General features: G+C 43.3%; 1 protein-coding gene and 1 long non-coding RNA gene across 11 annotated transcripts in view; one reads left to right on the plus strand and one right to left on the minus strand.

Annotated features, from left to right (window-relative positions):
* RUNX2 (RUNX family transcription factor 2) overlaps positions 1-14,022 on the minus strand; it is a 224,951-nt gene that overhangs the window by 153,809 nt on the left and 57,120 nt on the right. For 6 of the 10 annotated variants that reach the window (XR_004924656.2, XM_078055276.1, XM_078055278.1 and 3 more), the window contains exon 4: positions 5,374-5,547. The exons of the other annotated variants lie outside the window; for them this stretch is intronic. Coding sequence is in view for 5 of the 6 variants with exons in the window: in XM_078055276.1 (XP_077911402.1) it covers positions 5,374-5,547 (174 nt within the window). In the remaining variant the exon portion in view is untranslated. The remainder of the gene's footprint in view (positions 1-5,373; positions 5,548-14,022) is intronic. 10 annotated transcript variants of the gene reach the window in all.
* Positions 1,495-3,612, plus strand: LOC118551018 (uncharacterized). Its single transcript, XR_004924855.2, has 2 exons — positions 1,495-1,715; positions 3,380-3,612. It is a non-coding gene; the product is annotated as an uncharacterized LOC118551018 (long non-coding RNA).

The following is a 14,022-nucleotide window of genomic DNA, read 5'->3' on the forward strand; positions in this document are numbered from 1 at the left end:
AGCTGTACGTGGGACCTTGGGCAAGGTATCTAAGGCGTCTGGCCTCTCAGAACCTCAGCTTTGCCTAATAACGCCGCCTACCTCACAGAGCTGTGGTAAGGAGCATATGAACTGACCTCATTACAGCAATGCCTGGCACACAATATGTATTCAGTAAAGGGTAGCTAATAATAGTTCAATCAAATAGGTACTAGGGTGAGGATAATAATGGGTCACACTTCCTGAAGAAGTCAATGACCCATTCATTCATTCATCACCAAACCAAACTCACAAAGCAATAAGCACTGTGTAAGACAATGGGGACACAGAGGTAAATAAAACATGGCCCTAAACTTTAAAAGCTCAAAGTCTGATGAAGGAGACAGATGTGTAAACAGATAATTGTCACCAAGGGGACCAGGAATATGGGGGCCTTAGGCTCAGTGTGGGTAGGCTGGAAGAAGCCTGACAGAGATGCTGGCATTTGATCTGAGTCATGAAGAAATAAGACAAATGCTACCATCCTTAACTCTCTCCCGGGCTATAGCAGCAGCTTCCCAAATGATGACCCTGTTCCTACCATTGCTCCTTACGAACCACTCTTCACACAGCAACCAAAGTGATTTTTAAAAAGCATGTAAATTAGATAATGGCATTCTCTTGCTTCACATCCTCTAAGAGCACCCCTGCAATCAGAACAAAACCCAAGCTCCTTACCAGCTCCCCAAAGACTCTTCGTAATCCATTCCCTGCCTGCCTTTCTGTATTATTTCCACCTACACGGACTTTCTTGCCCCCTGAGCCCACCACGGTCACTGCTTCCTGAGAGCCTTTGCATGACTTTTCCATGGCCTGAAATGCTGTTCCTCATGATCTTCCGAGTTCTTCAAAGAACAATGTCCCAACTTTCTAATCAAAATTACCTTCTTCCTTCCCTAAGTTGCTCTCTAATGCATTACCCTATTTAATTTCTCAATGCATGGTGTTATCTGAAATTATCTTGTATGTATGCTTATTTATCCATTTACAGACTATATCTAGCACAAAAATGTAAGCTCCTTGTCAGCAGAAACTGGGTCTATCTTGTTCACTGAATGCCTGGCAGACAGTAAGCACTCAAATACTTTTTGAATGAATGAATAACAGAACAGCAGAATGCCCACCCCAAAGGTTAGATGAATGTCCCAATCCACCAAACCCTAAGGGCTAAGTCTGCTTTTTATCATTTGTTTGTTTTAGGTGTAGCTCACCCACCCACAAAGTACTGAGTTTAAAATAGTGATTACCTTGAGTAATATCTCCTAACATAATATCCCTCCTCCACTGCTATCACCACATTCTGAATCCAAAGAAGTAGCCATTTGTGACAGACTAGGTGTTTCCTAGCACCCAGAGACAGGCACCAGATGTCTGAAAGATTAAAAAAAAAAATTGTACAGAGGAAGGAAGCAACTTCCTCAGGAAGCCATAGGAGGCCCTGGGCCCTCAGATAGAACATCAGCCATTCATGACTAGGACAGAATGACACCATGAGACCAGCATTGCAAAGAAGTCAGCCCACTGCATGGCTGGGACCGTTAGCCCCGCAAGAGACAATGGAGAACACGAATATGAAACACTAAATGCCTATCACTTCCTCAGTTCATGACTTCTAACTTCACGTCACCCCTTTTCTGTTGGCAAGTGGGAGAACCAGCAGCAACCATACAACCACAATCATCATCTACAGTCTTGAGGTAAGAGCTTGAGATATCAAGGGGGCCAAACCAATGAGAGGTGACAAACATCTTTATCCAAAGGATTCCATGAACTAAAATGCTGAGGTGACATCCTGCAAAGAAGTTACAAAATCCATTATAGGTAAGGCTCGTAAGTAGAATTTAAAATTAATAATGCAATTATGTAGATCCTACACTGGAATGAAACCAAATGGTTTAACTATGTAAGTATTATACTGAAATGTGATTTCTGCCATTATTGTTCATCACCAGGGAACAATGGCACCCTGGGACAGGAAATTAGAAACAGTTACTGCCAATAACGCATGACATCCCAGCCCTTCTTGTACAGATTTCTTCTCATCTAAACTTTAATTTAGGGGCACCTGGGTGGCTCAGTCGGTTAAGCACCTGCCTTCGGCTCAGGTCATGATCCCAGGGTCCTGGGATCGAGTCCCTCATTGGGCTCCCTGCTCAGTGGGGAGTCTGCTTCTTCCTCTCCTTCTGCTCTTCCCCTCAACTCATGCTTTCTCTCTCATGCTCTCTCTCTCTTTCAAATAAATAAATAAAATCTTAAAAAATATAAAAATAAAAAAATAAACTTTCATTCACTCAACAGTTCACGAGATGCTACCACTGTGCTAGGCACGAACCAAAATATATCCCCGTAATATATCACTCAAAGAATTTGCAGTCTAGCAGGGTAGGAAAAAATGTGGAAGCTGTAAAATAAGGCAATCTCAACTAAAGCTTAGAGGATGGCTAGGCAGCCTGTAGACAGAGGTGCCAAGACTCTTTCCTAAAGAAGCTAACAGTGACCCTGAAGGATAGATGGCACCTTTCAGCAAACAGTAACCACCGGAGGATGAACAGCCTAAGTAAGGGGGTACAGAGAGAAGAACGTGTCCTCAGAGAACAACTACCTTATCATCTGGGGAGAGGATGTGGCTGTGCAAGAGCTGGGAAGGATAGTTCTGTCTTCAATTAGACTTTAACCCAAGGACAGCGCACTTTGCTTCTCCCCCATCCCATATTACCTAACACCCAATTCTCTACATGTGGTAAGGCTCTAATTCATACTTACTAAATAAATAAGACAATTAACCCAGAGAGAAAAAAAATGAAATTGACTCAACTCACTTGGAAGTTGCTGCTGCTATGGATGTTCTTGGTTCTCTTACTCATCTGAGTCATGGTAGAACCGTGCACACTCTTGGTTACAGGTAGACCCTTGTATTATGTCACTGACAATACAGGAGCATGGAGAGAAATTCCATACGGCTGGGAGTGGGTAGGCGTGGCATGTGTGTGTGTGTGTGTGTGTGTGTGTGTGTGCGTGCGCGCGCGCGCGCCAACGTGCAAATCGGGAAGGCTGGAGGAAGTTGTTGGGCCCACTACCTTGTGAATGTTAGAAAAACGAGAAGACCGATCTAGAAATCAATTATACTGGTGCTGTCATCCCAAATGCAGAGCTAATTCTCTCGTGGTTTAATTTCAGAAAGCTATTGGTACCTAGAAATACAACTGTTTTATATTTTCATTTTTAGAAATACATCCAGTGAATATATAAATATTATTTGTAATTGATGATGATGGTGTTGCAGCATGGTATTTTATAAGAAAAAACATACTGTATCAGGAGTCGAGAGCCCTAATTCTGCTCTGTCACTAACTTGATGTAGAACTACAGACGAGAAGCTTGACTTTCCTGAGCCTCCCTACAGGGAAGAGGATGACGAGGAGCATTGAGCCCAGTCTACGGAGGCAGTCACGACCTGATCTGCCCAAGCCCTCTCCTACACCTCCTCAGAGCGTTACTCTCTGCACTTACATCTGCTGCTAAATGGGAGATCCTCTTCGCCACTCTTACTGGCCTCTTGGTTAATTGTATCTAAGACACCTTCAGTTTCTAAAATGTCCTCTGGTTCTTTTTTTATGATGTCATCTTTAGGTCTGAGGGCAAAGCCTTGAGAAAAGCATCTTCTTAAGTGGATCTAGCAACACCCGGTTTTCAAAGGCCATTTTGAAAGCATTCGTCATTCGCCAAATGTAATAGGCAGTTAAGGATGAGATTATAGGAATCAAACATTTAAAGAACCCAGGGATTGCCAAATCACAGAACATGTATATTTCTCATATATATTTTATTAGCCACCATAAGTCCCTTACAAATCATATATAAACACTTTTATATATGTATCCAAATGTTTCCATACACACATATGGTCTAAAGATTACTATAAAAGGAGAGCTATTTATGGACCTCAATCAAAGATCTAAAGCCCACTACTTTAAATGCAGTAGCACCTAGAGCTACAAGCTTCAAATTCACAAGTTAGTGTGAATTTCAGCCCTGCATTTTTATCAAGGACATATGTCTAGTAAAGGCACTAACCTTTTGATTCCTACATATCAACATTTAGAGACTTATTTAGGCTAATACATGGCTATTCTTCACAGAGTTCTAATGTTCTTCTCTGATGCAGAACTCTGGTTCTCTTTAGTGTTTATTTTTATAATTCTGCATTATTTTTTAAATATATACTCAGGTATACCCTTATATTCAGACTAATACATATATATACCTACAGAATCCTACTCTAAGTAAACATCCAAGAAGACATATACCTAATATGGGCAGGAGAGATAGAGAGGTAGGTCATTCCATTTATAAACGATTATGTTTATAAACCATTAAGGACACTCAACACCTAACCACTATCGACCAAAACCTAACCATTAGAACAGATCCACGTTGAGAGTTTACTGTACATTTTGCTTTGAGTTATTTTCCCTCCATTCTAGTCCACCCCTGCCAACAACAGAAACTAGATGACATGACTAGGTGACATTAGCTCTCAATACTTGTGATCAGCAAATTAAAGATCTATGATGATTGACATACTCCTCTGTCACCATGACCTAAAAGCCATCACACTAAAAGCAAGATCTGTTTTTGCACAAGTGGGGTAGAAAAAAGAGAGAGAGAGAGAGTTGGGAGTCTCACTGCACCAAATGTGAATGATTAGTTTGCAGTGCAACGCTGAAGTTAATTTTTAAGAAGAAAGGTAGTAAGCAGCTTACTAGAATGTAGTATCAAGAGAAATGCCGCATTAGGACCCGGAGCTAAATGTGAATCAGCAGCAAAATCTGTCTGCCTGATGAGCCGCTCATTGACCTGGCCGTATACCCACCCATCAAGGCTTCCTGTTAGCCCTGGGCAATCGTCAAGCACACTTAATGAAATAGTTATCCGTGTAAGACATTTAAGCCCAAATCTGAGACAGTAACACTAATTTCCTAATAGTGAGGGTGTGATGCTCTCCCCTGCGCCACCTGGGGCACGGTCCAGAAACTTGTAACAAACATTCTCCCAGAGAGCATAGTTATTACCATCTGCCCGTGTGCAGCACGACAGTGCTCCAGAGTGCAGCATCAGCAGCGACTTCCCCCAAAGTTCATCCCAAAGTTACTGCACACTGGAATTTGTTTTTTATTAAAAAAAAAAAAAGAAGAAGAAGAAGAAGGTCTGTAAGATCCTTCACGGCTTGATTCCTTCATAATAATAAAGCCATTTCACAGCCCAGGAGTATTGCCGTGAGTCCGTCTCACGCGGCAGCCCCTCACCCCCAGCCTGCCGGAGCGTGTGCAGGTGAAACCTAGGAGTCTGTCTTACCTGTAATCTGACTCTGTCCTTGTGGATTAAAAGGACTTGGTGCAGAGTTCAGGGAGGGCCGTGGGTTCTGAGGCGGGACACCTACTCTCATACTGGGATGAGGAATGCGCCCTAAATCACTGAGGCGGTCAGAGAACAAACTAGGTTTAGAGTCATCAAGCTTCTGTCTGTGCCCTGGAAACAGCAAATCATAAAATAAAAGCATATTAATTAGCTGAACAATCGACCATACTAAATAGATATGTGAACATACATACTGGGGGGTTTGAGCCAAGGAATCATCAATATTGATATTTATACTGAAATGTCTCTATTATGCCTTCCCTTTTAAGCAGCTTTATAAGCATCATCTGGCGGCAAGCGTTCCTACCCCTGGTCTACGAATGGAGAGCTGAGGGTCCCAGAGGGTGACTCGGAGTCGAGCATCAGTAGCGAGGCCAGGACGCTGGAACTCTGGAGAGACTCTCTGGGTGCCTCCTCTCTTGGTGACGGTGGGAAAGGTAGTTGTGTGCTGGGGTGTGTTTGCTTGTTTCACGAAGGAGGAAACTTCCCCATAGTTCAGAGAGTCTGTGCATGTCACACTTATTATCCCAAAATTGGGGTAGAAACAGAGACAAACACATTTGTCAAAGGGAAATTTCCAAGATGACCATAAGTGACTTTTCTTTTTTTATGTTACAACTACACCTCACTGTGACTCTTTTCTGAAAAATTAAAACTCAAACCTAGAACCCCTTTAAGAGGAAAAAATATAGTCAAGGAAACTCAAATTCTCCAGGGGAATCTGGATATTTTGTGAGACCCTAAAACTTAAAAGCATATGATAAACTATGTTAAGTCAGAGCTAATGTTTTTGATTCTGTATAAGAAATTGAAAAATACCCTTTGGGTTACCATGTGAATGTGAGAATCCATTATTTAAAAAAAAAAAACAACTTTGTCTCTCTTCTAGTTTATTCAAGTCTAAAATCTAAGGACATTCTAGATATTAAAGAAATATGCAAATTAAAATATAACTAAGGTCCTAAGGCTTTTTGAAAATCATGAAATCATTCTCAGCAAGTCTTGGTGCAAGTATAACAGAAAAACCTCTGAATCTTGGTGCTACATAAGTTAAGTGCACATCTGTGGAGTGGCACAGCAGTGGACAAACATGATAACGCCTCATACATGAATGGAAATATACTATAGATTCCTTCCTCCATATTCTGTACCAGAATGAGGACTTAATATGTTACCCCAACATACTGTAACTGAAACTGAAGCTGATTCAAAGAAGAGCCATTAAGGGGCAACTGGGTAGCTCAGTCAGTTAAGCCTCCGACTCTTGACTTCATCTCAGGTCATGATCTCAGGGTTGTGAGATCAAGCCCCGCATCGGGCTCCGTGCAGGGCAGGGAACCTACTTGAGATTCTCTCCCTCTCCCTCTGCCCCTCCCCCCCACACACATGCTCTCTCTCTCTCTAAAAAAAAAAAAAAGAAGAGCCATTAAGGTGATAACTGGAATCAGAATTTGCCCTTTGAAGAAAAACTGAGGGAATCAGGATTATTATCCATAAAAGAAAAAAAAAAAAAGCCCAGAAGGAGGACTGTTAAGAGCCTTTGAGAATGAGGAGGTATATTCCATGGGTAGCGAGAACACCTCATCTTCCTCTTGGTACCAGACAAGAGGAATCTATGAGGAGAGGGTTAAGGTGAACATTAGAATTCCCAGCTATAAGCTGTCTTCATAAGACAAATTCCTTATTTTATTTGCCCCAAAATGTATTTTCCTGTCTCCTTTTTCATTGCCTACCCAGCCCAAAGAAAACAGACAGGAAGCCAAGGCTTGGTAATATGAGTGTAGCTGTCTCTGCAGCCAAACATGTTCCAAATAGGCCCATTAACTGAAATGCACCCACCACCCTATTTCCTGCCAGCGTCAGTCTGGGGCATCTGCTGGAACGAGGGACAGGGAGACCAGGAGAAAAAGTGGTCAGGGAAAGTCATTGTTTTTTATGCTGCTTTCCCCATTGTTTAGGACTTCTTATCGGGATTATGAATAGATTTTAGAACTCAACGGGGCCTTTAGAGATGACCCCAACAGCCCCCAGACTGCCAGCAAGCAAGGTGCTCATAGACAAAGCAACTCAGTAAGGCCTGTGGAGGTCAAACAAGGAGCCTGTGGTCTTCAGCCATTGGCCAGCTCGGCCTGGACGGCACACGGTTCCTGTCCTAGCTGAGCAGCTTCCCACTCATCGTGTGGCACCACCAGGGCTGGCGTTCTCGCTCGATCTTCCCTCCCTCTCACGGCTGCCATGGAGGACTGAAAGTCTCCCAGTCGACACACAGAAACACCTAAGAGCTAAGCCCTGTGCGGTGCCAAGGCTGGTTTTCGACGCAAGCAGAAGCAGCCGCGAGGATTCGATTACAAAGTTAATAGCTTCCCCATTACCCCACACAAACTTCCATCAGCGCATCTTGCTGGGTCTAACTAGTTTCACAACTGGGGAATTATATAGCACTTGTCCCCGTCAGATCCATGGATTCTGTTCCTCACACACATACAAAAAAAGAAGTATTGGTGTGGTGTTGATACAGCTGTAAACATTAACAAGAGAGCTTATGGAATTGTCCCAGGAAGTTATTTTTTTTAATAGGCCACATTTTCGGAATGGCAGATTCCCTGAGGGCTAAGGAGAGGGCTACATGATCTTGCATGGCTCCTCTAAACACTGGGACTTTATGTGGGCTCTGGGTCACAAGTAAACTTCATAAAGCCTTGCCTCTGCTTTCCACAGCCGTTTCCCTGGGCTTTCCTGGAGACCGTATGAGATGTGAGCTCAGCATACGGATGGGTGAGTACGCTTTTTTTTTTCCTCTTAGCCCAAGGCTTCAGGGAAGCCACAGGAGGTTGTAGGCGAGAATAAAGGACCTGAAGCAGCACTGCTAAGTACGAAAAATGTAAGAGCAGGTGAAATTTTAAAAGCCTCAATAACCTTCTGGAAATTACCTTCAAACACGAGCTACCAAGTATCTACAGACACTTAGCATAATTCAAGGAATATCTGTCCGTGGCTGCGTACATACAAACAAAAGGATGCGTTTTTCCTTGTAGATGTCGGCCCCTTCATAGCCACCACCACAACCACAACAATATTCTTACAGCACAAGGAAGAACAAAAGCTGAACAGGTTCTTCATCTTTCAACCATGACAAACACCGGCTACCACTAAACCACATCAGGGTTAGCATGCGAATTATGGGCTGAAAGAAGGCGTTCTTCAGTCCTCCACACTCAAGGAGTCGCTTCAGAAATCGAGAGCATGGAAGACAAGGGCACACTGAGTTAAATCAAAGACAGGGGACTCTGCCATGGTACACGGAGAACTGAACGTCAGCCGAAGGGCCGAAGAGTGTGTCTTCCAAACAGGAGGAAGGTATAAAGAATGGGAAACTTTCTCCCTTGGGCAGTGGCTCTTCCACTCCAGCTAGATAAGAAAATCCTCCGGGGAGCTTTGAAAAATATAGATGTCCAGACCCCACATAAGCTCAATTAAATCAGAATCACTGGGAAGTGGGTCCTGGGGAGTTATTTTGTACAAGCTTCGAGCATGATCTGGTGTGTAGCCAAAGCAGAGGACCACTGCCCAAGATGACCTCACCGTCCCACCTACTCGATGCCACCTGTTTGCTCCAGTGACACCCCCATTTCTGAGGTAAGCTCTGACCTCTGTCCTGAGTTCCAGGTCTGTAGGTCCCATGGCCTACTGGATTCTCCCCTGGGAAGTCTAAAAGATACCTTAAATGCACTATATTTAAGACACAGTTCTTGACTCTTCCTGCCAAAGAACCCTATTCCTCTCTAGGAGTACCCTCACCTCAGTAAGTGGCACCGGCCAAAAACTTAGACATGGAAGCCAAAACTTAGACATTTTCCTTGATTTCCCCTTATCCCTCACTCCTCACATTCAATCTATTACCAAGTCTTATCATTTCCATCTTGAAAGTATATCTCAAAGCCACTTAGTGCTCTCACTTCTACTGGTACAACCCTAGTCCAGGACCCCATCATCTCTCTCTGGACATCTGACATGGTCTATTTGTACTTTCCCATCCCAAACCTCTCCATATTCCCAAAATGCTCTCCCCCCTATTTCTCTGTAGGGCCCCCTCCTTCTCACTCCTGCAACCTCACAGTGAACACCACTCCTATGAGAGGTCTTGCCTGCCTACTATACCCAGAGCAGGTTTCCTCTGCCTTGAGCACACCCTCCCTTTATGTCCTTTATGGCTATTACCACAATCTGTACTTATCTTGTGTATTTGTCTCCTCTGTAGGATAGAAGCCCCATGAGGATGAGTGCTCTGTCTTGTTTAAAGTTGTACCCTTACTTAGTACCTGCCATATAGTAGGTGATCAACAAATATTTATTCAATGAATGAATGTTCTCCTCTTCTAGATAAATGTCCTGGTGGAGAGAAAACTTTTTGGCCCAGGATATCATAGTAGAATGCTATCTTTCCCCCCCCCCCAAAAAACCCTTCTTTTATTTGGCAATCTAGTGAATCCAGTGGGCAAAGCCTTTCTTTAGAGACTTATTGGTGCTTGCTAAGAAATTTCCCTAAAGGACATTCATTTAAGTGAATGGTTAATTGCTTGCTTGCTTTCTGAAAAAGCCCTCACTTATAATTCTTCAGCACTGTTGCAAGTCATTTAGAATCAGAGCACTGAAAGGGACAACAGAAATCATTCTGACTCTACATTTCAGAGCACTGTACTTCTTTTATGAATAAGGACCCTGAATCCCTGAGCAGAGAAGTGACTTGCCCAAAATCACATAGTTAGTGGCAGGACTAGAACTCAGGGTTTCTGACTGCTGGTCTCAGGCTCTTTTCCCTCCCACTGTCAACCAGCTTATTTTAGAGTATAACACTGCAGCACCAGGGGAAATCATGGTCAAAGTGGATTTAAAATGGAAAAAAAAAAAAAAGTAATTTTCAGAAACAATTTCTTTCAAAAAGTTGAGTGTATTTGGCTGAATATGACTTTTGTTGCAATAAACTCAGGGGCATGAGAAGAAAGCATGATCCAAAGGTCACAGCATTCACACATCCTTAGAGCAAAGACGCATGAGGAACAGTTAGGTCCCTAAGCAAGAGTGCAGCTGATTGTCCCATCCCTCTCCGCCCAGTTCTGGTAGCGCAAGGGGCCCGCACTCACAGAGGCCAGTTGGGAATGCTGCCATTAGGATTTCTGCTTAAAAGATCACGCATCTGAAAGTGGTACGTGAAGACCTGGAAACTGTGTTGCATGAACTGCGAAAACAAACTTGCCTCTCTGATGGGTCCCATTTTGCCCATTTTTATAAAAGTCTACTGAGAACTGCATAACAACGGTGGAAAGCAGTGTGGGCGCCCGGCCAGACCATCACACTCTATGCCCTGTACTCACAGCGGGTGCAGTACACATCAGCTATCCTTCCCCCAAAGGGAAAGACGGACTCCTGAAGGATGCCCAAAAGCACCTCCAGAAGAGTGCACCTTCCAAAAACAAGGCAACTTCACCAAGAGGGCACCATGTCATGGCAGGCCTGCTCTCATGTGGTGCAGGAGGGTCATTTCGTGGATCACTAGGGCATGATGTATGGCAGCTCGCCTTTTTAACATCAGTATTCTAAATCGATTTTAAGCGCTCCCGTCTCTTATTGGGTATCTACTTCCATCCTGGGTATCATTTTCAAATAAAATAAATAAAGTGAAAAGGCAGAGGGACCCTCTGCAAGGGACCCTCAATCAGGAACCAGTACGACGTCCACGTCCGGATCGGTTAGTCCAGCTAGCATGTGCGTGTGCAGGGCATCTGCCCACATGCAAGTCTCCCCAGGCATTGGAAGGAGGAGGAGAGAGACATTCTTCAAGATAATGTCCTTGTCCTCCAGCAGTTCACAGTTTAGGAGGAAAGAAAGACGAGCCATGAAGTATAACTGAAGAAGGTTGTGATGAGGGCAATGACTAAAATGCTTAGGTTTGGGGATCAATTGAGGAAATATGAATACAGACTATTTTAAAATATTAAGGAAGTGGTGCGTTTTGAGATTATGTAAGAATATGCCCTTACTTTTTAGAAGAGCTAACCAATATATTCAGGGGGTAAGTGTCGTGATGTCTGGTATTTGCTTTAAAACCTTTCAGCAAAATATTAGATGAAGCAAATATGGCAAAATGTTATTAGTTATAAAATAAGGTGATGGGTATATGGGATTTTATTAAATATAACCTCTTTTAATATGTTTGAAATTTTTCATAATAAAAGGAAAACTTAAAAAGAAAACCAATAAACTGCTCTGGGAAGAACAGGAAAGCAACTGATATTTGACTAAAAGGAAAGAGGAAGCTCTCACTGATGAGATCATTATGTCCTAGAAGGTCGAGTAGGATTTTGATAAGCAGAGAGGAAAGGAGGAAAGCTAGCTGGAGGACAAATGACAGAAACATGATAAGAAAGATCTTGTGAGACAAGATAGCGTTGAATACGTATGGGATGCGAATGTCAACACAGAAGCGCGCTGTTCTTCAAATCACTTGATGCCTCTAGTTTCTCAACCACACATTAGTTCTTTTAAACTCTGCAATCTCTATGGGAACCTGCCCTTTGTAGACAGATCTTCTTATCCCCTGACTAGTGAAACGATCCTTGGGCAGCCCAGGAGCTTCCTCTGCCGGGCATTCAGGCTTCCCTGGAGGACGGCGCGACCTCCAGAGATGTTAGCTAATTTTGCTGTCAGCAAGTGTGCGAGAGGAGGAGACCTGGTCCAGTACTCAAGGGCTCAAGCCCCAGGATATTCAGAACATTCAGATTTTCTGACAATGATCCTTGGAGTAAAAAAGCAAGAGTTGCCATTTTTCAGAGTAAACTGGATACACAGCAATGAAGCTGCTGCTCCACAGCAGGTCTGGAAAAACAACAAAAATGAAGCCTTGGTTCCAGTCTCTCTACCCTGAAAGTGACACATGAAGGAGTGTTTGCAGGGAGGGGCTCGGGAACAGGCCGACGAATTTTAAAGTCCTAATTCTATTCCAAACGAAATTACTTGGAATTCTACTACTAAGGATGAGCCTTAGTTCATCTTGGAGAATTTGGTTTAGATGGTTTGCAGCAAAAGCAACGTAACAGGGTTGAGATTACACAGACTCAAGGGAGTTCTTAGGGGAGCCGTGCAAAGTTGGGACCTAAATACTTTGTAACTATTGAGGCTCCAGATGGAAAACCCTGATTTTCTGCATTCCTATGTACATGTGAAAATGGAAATACTACTAAGAAAAGTGAAACTCCTCTCTGTCTACATTCAGATGACTACAATTCACTGGTGGTTTGTGAAAATCTAAAAAGCAAAGACCTATACTCTTGTGACGCTTGTAATGTTTAGTTAAGCCCTTTGCCTCCCCCTGACACACCCACACCCCCACTACAAACAGTCCCAACCAGCTTCTCCTCGAATTTCCTTATTTCCCTTAATATCACCACTTTCTAGTCTCTGAGGCTCAAAATCTGGCCCAGGTATAGCTTTGCCACCTCCCTCTCCTGGACCGCAGCATCCGGGTAAGGCCGTTCCTGGTTTCTGCAGGGAGGGGCCCCCACTTTCCAGTCCCACTAGAATCACTCCTAACCGCTCACTTGTATCTAACCCCAGAGAAGCAGCCTGGAGTGAACGAAAGGACCCCAACGAGTTGTATGGCCAACCGCAGGAAGGGATTTAATGGAACTCTCTGGGCCTGCCGAAAATGAAGGGTTCATTTCTAAAGTCTTTTCAGTCCCTAAATCCTTACATGACTCACCTGCTCAAAACCTCTCAACTGTCTAACACTGTCTTTTGAATTAAACAGAGCTCCCTGAGCCCAGCAGGGAAAACAAAGACTTGGAAAGACCTGGAAAATACGGTCTGAATGTACGTTGTCAGCTCTCATTTTGGATGGCTACAACTGTACCACTCCCCACCAATGCTCTACTCACACTGGACTACCCATGGTTCTTCTAGAGCCCCCGTGCCTTTGCACAAGCTGTCTTCCCCCACTTAGAATACCCTCGCCCTATCATCTCCATTTGGCCATCACACCTTTCTGGTCTTTTCTGTCTCTAGAGCCTCTGTGATCCCTCTGGTTTCCATCTCAGCAAGCTGAAAGCAGCTACAACTGTTTTTTGTCTACTACATGTGGATATACTTAAGTGTAGTAGGCATTCAGTAAGCATTAACTGACTCTGAATTGATATAAAATATTTATACAAAATTTCAAACCCTACTATCTTAGATTCTCCTGGACTTGACTAGGAACCCCTTGAGGATGGGTGTCATGTCTCATGTCTAGCACCTAACTCGGAGCCTAGGTACAAAGAAGGCCCACAACAAATGTTTACTGAATTAAAAAATAAGAACACTATAAATTTAGAATTATCTCTCCTTTTATCCAGCAAAAGAAAGGAGGAGAAAAAGGAGAAAAAAAAAAAAAAAGAGCTAGTCATTGGGAAACATTTCCCACAGTAAAATTGATGAGTCTATAATCTTTGCTGGGAAAGGCTGCTGAGTCATCTTTTTTCCTGAGTATGCTGTCTGGTTCAGGTCAAAAACTATTTCTGGACTACAACAGTAAAGTGGACTAAGAAATTGCCT

The sequence above is a fragment of the Halichoerus grypus genome, chromosome 9, assembly GCF_964656455.1.
Source record: "Halichoerus grypus chromosome 9, mHalGry1.hap1.1, whole genome shotgun sequence".
NCBI classification, from domain to species: Eukaryota; Metazoa; Chordata; class Mammalia; order Carnivora; family Phocidae; genus Halichoerus; species Halichoerus grypus.